General features: G+C 37.7%; 1 protein-coding gene across 1 annotated transcript; it reads left to right on the top strand.

The window, feature by feature from the left end:
* Nucleotides 1-7,612: 7,612 nt before the first annotated feature.
* Nucleotides 7,613-12,651, top strand: ppp1r32 (protein phosphatase 1, regulatory subunit 32). Its single transcript, XM_052598208.1, has 11 exons — nucleotides 7,613-7,736; nucleotides 8,606-8,723; nucleotides 8,834-8,978; nucleotides 9,090-9,153; nucleotides 9,241-9,320; nucleotides 9,490-9,555; nucleotides 9,678-9,764; nucleotides 9,858-9,938; nucleotides 11,228-11,322; nucleotides 11,564-11,665; nucleotides 11,756-12,651. Exons 1-11 carry the CDS (start codon nucleotides 7,625-7,627, stop codon nucleotides 11,793-11,795), a joined length of 990 nt encoding a protein of 329 aa, XP_052454168.1. The 5' UTR covers nucleotides 7,613-7,624; the 3' UTR covers nucleotides 11,796-12,651.
* The last annotated feature ends 319 nt before the right edge of the window (nucleotides 12,652-12,970 follow it).

The following is a 12,970-nucleotide window of genomic DNA, read 5'->3' on the forward strand; positions in this document are numbered from 1 at the left end:
TAATTCACTTTACTATGCATACATAAAGCCTCAAACAGCTCACTGAGACGATACAGATGGAATTTCATGGAATTCTTCTGGCAGGATCATTTTATTTACAAAAAATATCTGACGCATTCAGGACGCACTCATTCACCATTATACGACTGATCTAAAATACAACTGCCCTATGTTTTGCCACAAAACCACAATCGCTGAGTAAATTTTCTGCAGCCTTTGCAGGACTGTGATATGAAGAGTGTGTACAAAGTAGCAAATCTGTAACAACAGTGTGAAAGTGAATAACACATAACAGGTAAATTACCAATATAAACAGATTTTCAAATATGCTTCACGTAACTAAATCCTGCATCATTGTTTTCAACATAAGGCATTATTTTCAAAAGCCTCTGTTTTCACAATCCACACTACAACGAGAAAACAGCATTTTTAAATTAAACCACGTTGGAAAGCGTTTTCAAAATGTTTATTTTTCCTTGTCAAAAACACCATCTCAGTGGGGACAGAAGGCCAAAACGTTAAGGGGGGAAAAAAGAGTTTTCAACCAAAAACGTAGTGGTGTGCACAAGGCCTTACTAACGAGTTGAATCAGCTGTACATGAAAGATGTCATGAAAACCATTCAGCTACGGTCTTTTGAATAAGAACCAGTGCTTGATTCTGAAGTGTGTTTGGTTGAGGGGGAAGTCAGGCAATGCACAGCTGAACAGTTGGCTGTGTAATAATCAAGCGGAGGCCTGTCAAAACAACTGAATGACAGTCTGTGTGGGGAAAAGCAGGCTCCAAGACAAAGAAGCGGGACAGGAGGGTCGGAGAAGGGTTTAAAAATAGAAAGGGCGGTTAAAGTACACCCTGGAGTGAATAAAGAATCTGCACAGACACCGTGTTCTAGGATCCTGCAGACTAGACACTGAGCTCTCGACTCTCTTTGAATCACAGCACTTCCAAAGCTTCCAAACCCACCCGACATGGCTGGAGCTCCATTATGACATCACAGTGCACTAATATTAGACACTCCATCCACACCTTTATCCCACACCTCTCCCTCTTCCGTCTGTCTCTACAGTTCCCTCTCTGGCTACATTCACAAAACCATGTTGTTTGGAGTGCTAAATATGGTCCGTACAGTTTGATTTTAAAACAGAGAGACAATCTCATACTTAGCATTACTGTAATCTATACAATTTAAATTTGAATTATTAAATTTCATTATTCTTGATTGTGATTCTCATTATAATATAATATATAGATATCTTTCACTCTGCGACTTCTGAATGAAGGCATCTTTTTGAATGCCACAGCCAAACCTCTCTGTGATTCTCTCTGTCTTTCTTCCTCTCTCCATCTGTTTTATATATCCCGGGAAGTACACAATCATTCTCTGCTTTGAAATTATATTTCCTGGAAACAGGGAGTCCAGACACACTGAAAGTACCAGCAGCCCCCAGGACAGATGGAAGGAGAGATCTGACAGGGAAAGAATAGGGGGAGGCAGGGGGAGAAAATAAAAGAAGGAAGGGTGTGAAAATGTAAAGCCTTTGAGAGAAGAGGTGCTGAAATATCTACACTTGAGAGATGAAGAGAAAGGACTGAAGATGCAAAAAGATAAATTAATCTGTAATTTCTTAAAGAAGGACATAAAAATAGTTGTTATTTATTATTGTATGCTGTATATAGTAATTTTAAAAGCCATGTTTTCCTAAACTAAAAGTTCAGCACAATGAAGATGTGTCATGCTAATTTTGATGCCATTTATTCTCATGTATCACATGATCAAGTACCGAACCATAAGTCTGAATATGGATGTACTATTCAGAGTCTATTCATGACCGAAAGCTATTGAATGACACATTGAGACTCTGAAATAGCTGCTTTTATGGTATTTTCATGCTTAACTTTTGCCATTTTGGAGCTTAAAGGTGCCATCTGTAATGTTTGGCAAAAAAAAATCAAGTCATGCTCCACATTGGAATGTTGGGTGATGTCAAGTGATTTTGAAACATTACATCTTCAAGCTACTCCCCTTCACCTTTACCAGTCAATATGTTCCTATTCGTTTTGTTCATATTACATTTTGAGTTGTATATACACATTATTTGAATTAAATTAATTTGACAGACAGCATTCTGTCAACATCATTGGTCAACATCAGACATCTGATGTTGACCAAGCTAGCGCCAACCAACGTAACCAGAGCTGCCAACTCTCAAGCATTCACCGTGAGACACACGTAATTGACTCTTTTCACACGCTTTCACGCCACACATCAATTTTTTTCACGCACAGAAAAACCACAAAGCAAAGAGGACACAGAGACCAAGAGACTAGACAGAGCAGGTTAGTTATGATATAATAAAATGGGTAACGTTAAGTTATAGCTATCTAATTATCAAACGCAGCTACGGATAGCCATCGCTAACATTAGCACATTTATCGAACAGCCTTCGATACATTTCTATGTTATAACTTCCCGAAAACAAATACACAAACATATAAAACAAACTTCTAGTGAAATACTAACAGCATCTAACTTACCAATCCAAAAGAAATGTTGCAAGTTCGGAGTCGAACCTCATTTCTTTCAGGTCCATCAGTTGTCTCCAGCGATTAAAAGCAGTGCCGATGTTTACTCTGGTTCGGCTCCTTTTCTTATCGGATTTGATTTGTGATTCTGAGCGCGGTTGTTTCCCTGTAGCGGGTGGTGGTCTCTTGCCAAGGGCTTGAGCCATAATTTCTCTCTCTTCCCTGAACTGAAATGAAGTACCGGGCTGTACTTTCCACACGATTGACATCAGGTTTAGGCACGCCCACAAGCCGTGCAAGTTATTCATGTATTGCAGGTTGGCTGGTTGTTATGTTGCCCGCATACCGCCTCCCATGGCCGAAACTGGTATTACGACACCTGTAGGGCCGGGGCTAGTAATGCTAATGCTAATTAAGGTTGATATCTCTGCAGCACTATAACTTGAAATTTTTTTAATGACATCATTGCGCTTATTTCTTCTCATTCTTTTGATGTGTGTAGGTCATGTTATGGATATTTTTACCTCAATTTTTGCATATGGCACCTTTAAAGGGTTATTTCACCCAAAAAAGTATATAAAAGTATAGCATGTCACCCGGCAGGTCACTGCGGGATATTTCATGTTAACTACTGAAAATGTGTTAAATAAGGTCTGGTGCAGGTATAAAGCATATGTGAGAAATAGAGATGCTATAAATCAGGCGAAACTGTTTCCAATGCACCCTGAGCACAAAAAACACACCAAGTATGATTGATCTACCATGACAGAGCTGCATATAAACTAGAGATTACTGGAGCACACCGACCGAGAACAAAAATGCATCCAAAATTAAGAGATCAGAGCACACATTTACTGCTAAAGGTATGAAAATACTCCTTTTGAGCTCTCACGATAATATGCTGCCATCAATTATTTCTTTCATCTTTAAAAATGGTGTAAAAGTAGTTATTTCATGCTGAAGACTCAGCTCAGGAGGAATATACAGGCTTTTTTTTCCTGTGCTGATTGAGGGTGAAATTTCTTAAATGGGTTTTAAGATCTTGCAAAAAGCATTAAATGGACATTGGAGTCAAAAACAGCCAAAAAGATTTGAGGGATGTAAAGAATGATCCCAATTCTTCGACTTTCTTTGTAATTTTACAGGTGCAGACTCAGGTGTTCCTTTGTAAAAGACGCAGATCATTTTTTCTTCAAAAGGGGCTACATTTGACCTCATTTGTTGTTGCCGAAGGGATGCAGACAGAGACGTGGTGTTGGAAAGGGCATCTCTTTTCTAGACTGCCAGCTGTGAGATGAGTGGAGTCAGTTTCGGGGGTTTTGTGAAAGACGGAACGGTTCCATTAGAGATGTAGCTTCTGGGTAAAAGTTTAGAGTCGACTGTCAGCTGTAATCATGAGACCAAACCTTTAGTCACCATCTGTGGTTGCAGCTGGGAAATAAGTATGAAATTTTTACGCATTAGTCCAAATCCTACCAGCACTGAAGTGTTCGATTTAGAATGCTCTTCTTAGGCAGCAACTCTGTCACAAAAGTGATCCACATAAGAGATTTGATGTAATTAATTGCAGTGGTTGTTGCTAAAATAATGGCGGAAAGATGAAAAATACTTGGAAATCCTTCTGAACTCAAATTTTGGATAAAAGTAAGCGGAACTTTTTTTCGTATTGAATTGCAATGTAATGCAGTTACAGTTCACCCTGAGATTGTCTTCTCTGTGAAGGATACATGCGATGCTACCTTTGGCTAAAATTAGCCACTTTTCGCACCTATGATGCACTCCTTAGGCAGCTCAATAGGTTTTGGTATGGAGCGAGTGAACTGAGCCTGAGGAGGAAAACTAATTTTAATAAGCACCCGAGGCGCTGTTTTTATATCCCAACTAATTTTTCTTCTTAGTTGAAAATGTCAAAGATAGATTGTTGCCGTGGTCATTTTGTGTCAGATGTCAATCACCCATGCCAGTCTTTACTAAAGAGATCTGCTAAGCCAAGTTAAAGTTAAATGGCTTCTGGGTCAGTGACTGGAAGACAATCTTCCTGTCCAGGACTGAGTGTCACTTTCTGTCTGCAGTCAACGCTTTATCAGTTTTAACTGACTGATGGCCAAATGAGCATGAGGCTTCAAAATCAAACCACTGGCCTTGTCGTTAAACACAGCTAGGAAGCTGACAAATGCCATATCCAGGAGCATTTTTAGGTCAAAGTTCAAGTTAATGTATAAGGGGAAAGCATTATTTTTTTTTTATTTTTTTTTTGCCATTTGTATTAACTTTTTCAGCTTTTTGCACCTAAACTGTCCTACAATGTATTCATATATAATGTAAATAGATTCTTAAAATTACATTTATATAGTCCCTAAATTTATATTAGATCATATTAATATTTTATTATTTGTATTGTATTCATTATATATATTGTAGTAAGTATTCAAGCATAATAATTCAGCAAGAACTAGAAAAAGTTTGAATTCAACATGAAATCAAAATGTACCCCATTTGCTTTCCTAATACTGGTCTTGTTGTGCACTTTGTAATCTTTAATAAAAGATTTACATTTTCGGTTGATGTCAGTTAGGCCACAAAGCCCACTAATTAATGTTAACCAATGGCCAAACAGTTATTTAGGAACAATTTTAGCAAACTTGCAACTCAGGTATGGAATGCCAATGTTGAATATCATGTTTTACTTTGATATCATGTAATATTACTGACCTAAAATGAGTTGGGAAAACCTTTCATGTCAAATTTTTTTTTCTTCATGGCGTCATGAAAATCTAAGCACCTAATTCCTAATTCTCACCTTGCAGGGGAAGCCACATTTAACCCAGACAAACAACCAGAAATGTCTTTCAAAGCTGTTTTTAGGTGGTTAGGCTGGTCGTCACCCTAAGGGTGCACAAGTTTGTCCATCCACCCAGACATTTCCTGGAGTACAGTGGATTAAACCCATAGGGCACCTCCAGCTGGTGAACACTTACCTAGGCACTCTAAAAAAAAAACCTCTATAACTTACCTGAACCTTACCTGCACTGATAAAAGCCAGCACCAAACTCCAGTGTAGTGCACCGTTCCGTATCCTGTTGCATGCCACAAAGATTAATCCATTTGAAGAGATGACTGCAGAAAAGGGAGATAGTTTTTGGTCATGGACACATCACCGCGCCGCTTGAGCAAACCCAACGTTGCCATTATTCGCAAGGGCAGTCATGCCTACATGCACCGCTCAATAAACGCCCTCGCCCGGCTCCCATGAGAGCGACAGGCCACCCTGCAGAAGCAATATTTCGCATTCGCTCTCTGGTAGATAGGAGCGACGACGCCCTGTCAGTGAAGGTGAACCAGAATTAATGTGGGAGACAGGTAGACAGCGGGGACGTGCTGATAGCCGCTGTAATGATGGATTTGACTTTATCTTTCCAGAGCGAAGAGTAATGTTAATGGGTGACGTGCTATAGCTGTACTCACAGCGGAGGCCATGGTGATTATGCAAATTACTTCAGTTGTGACATGGACAAGGCCACACAGACTGTATAGAGTTGTTAAGCACATCTGGGATCTGATAATAATATGTAAGCGCACTCCCAACACTGTAAATATTTCATATATGTGCATCATGGGAGATTGAGCAAGATGATGATGATGTGAAACAAAGGGCTTGAAGTGACAAGACTCCTGGCACCCGTCCAGTGCTTCATTTGAATAGCACAACAGCGCCACCCGGTGCATAGTGCACACACACATCCACAATCTCCAAGAGCTGTGTGACTGAACTGTTCAAAAAAAGACTCGACATCTGTTAAAGTGACGTCAAACTGACGCTGGATAATATCTGATGACGTTCCCAATCTCAGGTAAATTCTCAAGAGGAATGAAAATGATTCAAGCAGTGATGAGTTTTGTCCAGCGCAGAAAATAAGTCTTGTTTGAAATCCATTTCAAATCATAATCATCATTCTTATTAATATTTTTATATTAATTTGTGAACTAGGCTCCTATCCATAACTTATTTTACATATACATTTAAAAATGCATTTGTGATAACCACAAATTAACCATGGTTTTGCTACACTAACTATAGCCTAACAATGTTTTTTATATACTATATATATATAAAAGTGTGTATATATATAAAATTGTGTGTGTGTGTGTGTGTATATATATATATATATATATATATATATATTAAAATCATTGTTTTTTTTTGACTAACGTTACCATTTGTATAACCAAAGGTTTACTACAAATCCCATGGTTTAAGTATGGGTAACGTTAGTGTTGCAAAACCATGGTTAATTCGTGGTGACCATACAGTAGTTTAATAATAATGTTTTTTGTTTTATTTGTAGTAAAACATTTGTTAATTTTTTGGTAAGGGTAGTCTGTATGTCATCAGTCGTTGTCTGAGGTTATTTTCGTTTTCGATTCGTAGACTACTAAAAAAGAAAAATCTCCCTTTCTACTTTGTAATGTCTCATACCTTTAATTCCACCAGATGAAGTTTTTTTCCGAGAAATGTATTTAAACGTCTTGTTGTTGAACAGCAGTGTGATGTACTGTAAAGCCGTTACCTCACCTTCCCGCGTCGTGTCACACGCCTGTCACGTGACTAGCTCGCGGTGCCATTGTCCTGGTAACGGTTACCTGGTAACGAGCGCGAGGATAAAAGAGCAACTCACTGCGCGCACAGGTATGTTGTTTGTTACGCGGAGGAGCGCGCAGGTAACAGACGAACCGTTCATGGCTAAAAACTTATTATGTGTTATTAAGTTATTTAAATCATACAATATTTTGTTGTTCCACGGTTGTTTCAAGTCCATCAAGTGCACTTTTAAATGACAACAAGTAAATAACAAGTAAATAAATGGCGATGAAATCTCTAGAACGACATTATGAATGTTTTATGCGCAGTAACGAGGCTTAGTGTTAATGTGACCCCAGTCAGAGACAGTATTGGAAAATGTTTGTTTATATCAAAGTGTAATTTTTCTATTGTGCATGGTTCTTGAAATAAAATATCACATTATCAACCATACATTTGTCATCGTGTGTGTGTGTACAGTTGTCACGGTTCTGTATTTTGTTATAGGTAGTCACAGTCACAAATGGTTGGACCCTTGGGAGCAGTCAAACCTTTGGTGGGAATGGGCAGACCAGGGGGGCGTCCGGCAAACATCGGCCTAGACCAGTATTGCACCTCCTACAGACAATCTTACAGTGAGTATAGAATCATCAAACTGTACTTTTTTGTTTTGTTTTGTTCTTTTAGGATTATGGACATTGGCATGAGCAGACTGACACTGAAACCAGAGAATATCAGGCCATCAGCGTTAAAACCACAGCCTTTTTCTATGCCCCAATTTGAAAACATAAACAGCCATCCATTTTATCTACCACACATCATAATGTTTTGATTGCTTATTTTACTGGAAACATTCAAACCTCTAGACCAATGCAAGAATATTTATTTTCTTTATTATTTTCCCAACTTTTGTCTGGTTTCAGACTTGTATGTGGTTATTGTGGAATGCAGTAAAGAATCTTCATGCAACCTCTTTTAGAGGAATTGAAGTTGTAAACATCCAATCTGGCCCAATTGGGGGAAAAAATCTGTGAATATAGCATATGTATGTAATATGGATTACTTTAATGATTAATATATGGTACTTTTTCATTATTTAAAAAAAGTTTTATTATGTATAATTTATTTGTTCTCCACAACTTGTCACTATGAACCACTGAATGGAAAAGAGCACTGTACGATTCTTCAAAAGTCTACTTTTGTATTCAACAGAAAACAATAAATACGGGTTTATATATATATATATATATATATATATATATATATATATATATATATATATATATATATATATATATATATATATATATATATTTATATATATATTTATTTATTTATTTATAATATAAATTATCATTTCGGTCAGCAAAAATAATTATTGCCCAATATATCTGTATTGGTGCATCCTGATTTCAGCTATAGAAATCCTGTAGAGATTTATTTGTGTATTGTTGTGGAATATAGGATGTTGAATTTTTCATGAGTTGTGTCCTCCTTTATCCAGGTAAGGAGTTATTCCAGTCATGTCTCGGTCATCATTTTGGGACGGGTTACTCTGCCAACCACCGTCCTGTTCTGTACTACAGCTCCAGCCTGGATCGCTATGATAATCCACAGTTTGGGTGAGACCCAGATTGTGTGTGTGTTCGAGATCACACACATTTTACACTCCAAAGCCTTTTTGCACCTCACTAAATCATTGTAGATGCATATACTTTCCCTTTTCTCGTAGTCTCTCATTGTTGGACAGTTTTGAGTCTCAAACGAAGCGTCATTACCAGCGTCTGGTTCTGCCCGACGGGACGGAGCCTTTGGCCTGCACAGGCTCCAGACACAGAGAGAGCGGATATTTGCAGCTCCAAGCTCAGCCAAGACCTGTGAGAGCCAAAGACACACACATAGAAATGCAGCAGGTTTCAAGGGCACTGTGCCATGTCACTTCACCCTGGCCTCATTGTGCTTTAACTTTCTCTCTCTCTGTGTCTTAGAGAGCAGCGTCCTGTCAGACTGAATATAAAGCCACTTACATTCCTCACCGCCTCAGAGTTTTGGGTAAGTGGTGTGGTTTAAAAATAATGCTTCTTTGTGGATTGATGTTGCATTCTCTAGGTGTTTCAGATCGGTGCGTTTGTGTTTTAGTTGGACCCATAGAAGATAGTGGATACACTAAGGAAGCCAATCTACAGCCAAATACCTTCCTCCCCCAAAATATTAGCATGGTGTGTATGTGTGTGTAAACTCATTTTAATCCGCTGGCAAAGTCATTGTCAAGATGTTTTTTTAAACTGCACTGATCCATGCTGTAGTCATGATGAGAATCACATAATGAAATCCTTTTTCCAATGTTATGCTGACTCTCTGCTCTGATTGGGTAATGATGGTTGTCAGGATGACGCTCGCAGGACACAGGAAAGTGTGATGAAGACTGACTTCCTTCCCGGATGTTTCCTTCAGGTGGTCTCTCTGTTTCTCTCGTTCTCTGCTATTATTCTGTCCATCAACATCTTGACAATTTTTTTAGATGTGCGTCAGCTGGATGAGGTTTGTGGGCTATTTAATGTGTGTGTGTGTCTTAGGGCAGTGAAGCACTACCAAAACTTGCCTCCCGTGCACTTCGGGAAACTGGATTTACAAGAGAAACCCAGAAGCCTCTGACCAGTTCAGTGAGTATCTCTCTCACTAGATAAACTCTGCAGTTAAGACTACAACAGCTTCTCCGATCAAGGATCAGGGTTCATTGGATGCTCTGCCCACAGGCCTCTGTGCAGGGTGGTGTTGGTAAAGACAGTGGACAGAAGACTAGAACTGCTGAAGCTAGATGGTCCATTGGGCCAATGGTAAATAAAACCAATATATTTTGTCCTCTAGATTTGTGTAATGGTGAAATCTGCACTTTTTTGTTTGGCTATGACTGTTCAAATAGATTTAAATAAACATCCAATATACATTTTACATATATGGAAGATTAGATTAGACCATTCAAAGATAGTTCGCCCAAAAACATCAATTCCATTTTCATTTATTCACCATTGTTTCAAATCCAAATGACTTTGTCAATTTATTTCTTCTCCATGGCTTTTTCGATTCTTATCTATTCAAATATCTTATCTATTTCTTTATATATTAGTATATATGTATGTGTGTGAGTGTGTGTGTTTTTATATATATATATATGTATAGTCCTTGTGTTCACATGTGTTATAGACAACATATTAAGTTTTTCTTCAAATATTACATGTGAATGCATTTTCTTGGACTGAAATATATAGAGGTCCAGATATTTTTTTCATTTAAAAAAAATATATATATTTATACATTTTACATTTATTTTCAAAAATATACAAAAGGAAATCTCAATATATTGATAGAAAATATATTTACATACATTATGAAAAGTATTTTAGAAAATAAATATTTTGTATTTTTTAATATATATATTTAAAATAATATTATGCTGTATGGGATATATAGTTCACCCAAAAATTTAAATTCTGTCATCATTTATTCACCCTCAAGCTGTTCCAAACATTTATGAGTTTCTTTCTTCAGCTAAAAAAAACTGAATAATGTTAGTATCCAAACAGTTGCTGATCCCCATTGATTTCCATGGTATGGGAGAAAATACAATGGAAATCAATGGCAACTGTTTGTTTACCAACATTCTTCAAAATATGTTCATTTGTGAGTAAATTATGGGGAAATTAAAATTTTTGGTTGAATTATCCTTTACACATTAGTACCTACATGGTACATATTAGTACCTTTTGTAAGTGTACTGTCCCAGTGACAGCTTTTGTACTTTTTATTCTAATAGTGTAGGTTTGTAATTACAAGAGTGTGAGCTAAATCTGTAAATGAAACTGTCAATTAATTTCTCCTACAAGTAAAAAATGAGCTAAATGTGCTCTTCTTCCTAGAAAAGCCATTTAGAAGACAGTCTGTTCTGTGCCAGTTCCGATTTAATGTCACAAAAGCACTCAGAGATGACACGGCTCGCCTCAAACACACTTTGAACAGTCATCCACTCAAAAGACGACTGGAAGTCTGATATATTTTGGTGTGCCGCTGCTGCTTTAAGATGGATTTTTGGAATAGTGTAGTGTACTGGCTGTTCTGTATTCTACAGGGCTCATCAGGATTCGTCCTGAACGCCCCCAACATCACGAGCCTCTCACATACACCAGCCGACCAGCAACACTTCCTCACACACTACCAAAGCAAGTGAGTCACGTCTGTCTATCTCTGTGTCTGTTCCTGGTGTTTGACTGGCAAAACTGATTGCTCATTCATTTGAACTGACTGTCTGTGCCTTGTAGACATGGGCATCTACTGCATTACATGGTTTTAAACCTGGGGGTTCAGTGTGTTCTGATTGGTTGCTTGGGGGATGAGTGTATCCTGATTGGTTAAAAAGAGTTATTAAGAAAAACCTGCATGGTTTTCGTCCTTATCATTGTTGCAGGTTTTGTGATAAATCATCAGTGATGCCGCAGAGATCAGAATGGCTGAGAGGAGGCATACAGAGACACAGAGAAAGCGGATACAGTGGACGAGACACAGATAGGTACACACATACACACCTCATGTGTTTGAATTCATGTACACCTGAACGCTTGTTAATAACATCCTCTGTTTGTTTCTCTCTTTCACACAGGTTTAATCTTAGTGGATTTAATGTCCTAGCTTCACAATAAACCTGAAATATTCATTTCAACATAATACTGGCAAACTCTGCTTGATCGTTTCTACTTGACATTTTCAGACAAAATTATATTGCTTTAATTTAGAGGTGTTGTCTGTGCATCATACTTAGGGTTAGCTATTTTAACAGACCCTTGACACTACTTTAACTTTAATGCATTAAGCGGAGAATAATTAACATCAATCATTTTGAGCAAGTTGTGTAAAAACTATTGAGCAACATAATTATTGATGTAAGACTAAATGCAGGACCAGGAAGTGTTGCTTAACTGTGTTCAGCAGATTGTGTTGAAGAAAAATTCACGCTCTTACACAGATTGCAATGCATACACCAATACACACAGATATGCACAATTTATGTACACAAATTCCTAGCCATGCCGAGAAAGGAGTGGCACCAAATGAAGGCTCAGCTGGCTGGCATATGGTCACAGTTATGGTGCCTGCTTAAGTTGGTGTGTGTGTGTGTGTGTGTGTGTAAGCTTCTCTCTCTCATCTCAGGGCCAATGCTCACTCTCCCACACAGGCAGATCATTCATTATCCTTAATAATCCTTGCAAGAAAGGGAGAATAGGGACTGATTGAATAAAGGAACACTGGTCTTTTTACTTCATGCTTAACACTGAAAAAGTGACGCAAATGCTTGTCTATAAGTGCAGAGGTCTTGTTATTTTGCAGTAAATTGAGCAGTTTGAGCATTACCAATCAAGCATTAATTTTATTATTGCTCATACATGATTTGAAGCAAAAAACAATAAATATTTGATGTTTGATTCATCATTTGCAAAATATGGACATAAAGGACACCTTAAATTTGCATGGTATAAAATAAAATAAATCTCATATTTACACGAGAGAGCCAATTATCAACTATTTAGAAATATAGAAAATTATCAACCATTTAGAACTCCCTAGCAATGCACCAGCAACCACATAGCAACACCCTGGCACTGTGTTTGATATCGAATACTGTAGCTAATACGTTTAGTTGAAAAAATGCTTCTCAATTGTTAAATAGTATGTTCTATATGGTAGGAATGTTTGCAGTATGAATGTTTGTAGTCAGAATCTCAATGGAGAATTTTCACTTACTATTTTATGAGTACTGTGATTTCAGACATACTACCTGAGATATTTTGGATGAAAACCGGGAGGCTTGTGACTGTCC

Source organism: Carassius gibelio, chromosome B25, assembly GCF_023724105.1.
Source record: "Carassius gibelio isolate Cgi1373 ecotype wild population from Czech Republic chromosome B25, carGib1.2-hapl.c, whole genome shotgun sequence".
In the NCBI taxonomy this organism is placed as follows: domain Eukaryota; kingdom Metazoa; phylum Chordata; class Actinopteri; order Cypriniformes; family Cyprinidae; genus Carassius; species Carassius gibelio.

Bases quoted from the DNA above. Each gene is read 5' to 3' on its own strand.
- ppp1r32 (XM_052598208.1), top strand. From the start codon at position 7,625: ATGGTTGGACCCTTGGGAGCAGTCAAACCTTTGGTGGGAATGGGCAGA. The intron at 7,737-8,605 runs GTGAGTATAGAA...TCCTTTATCCAG, and splicing joins CTCCTACAGACAATCTTACA to GTAAGGAGTTATTCCAGTCA. The intron at 8,724-8,833 runs GTGAGACCCAGA...CTTTTCTCGTAG, and splicing joins TATGATAATCCACAGTTTGG to TCTCTCATTGTTGGACAGTT.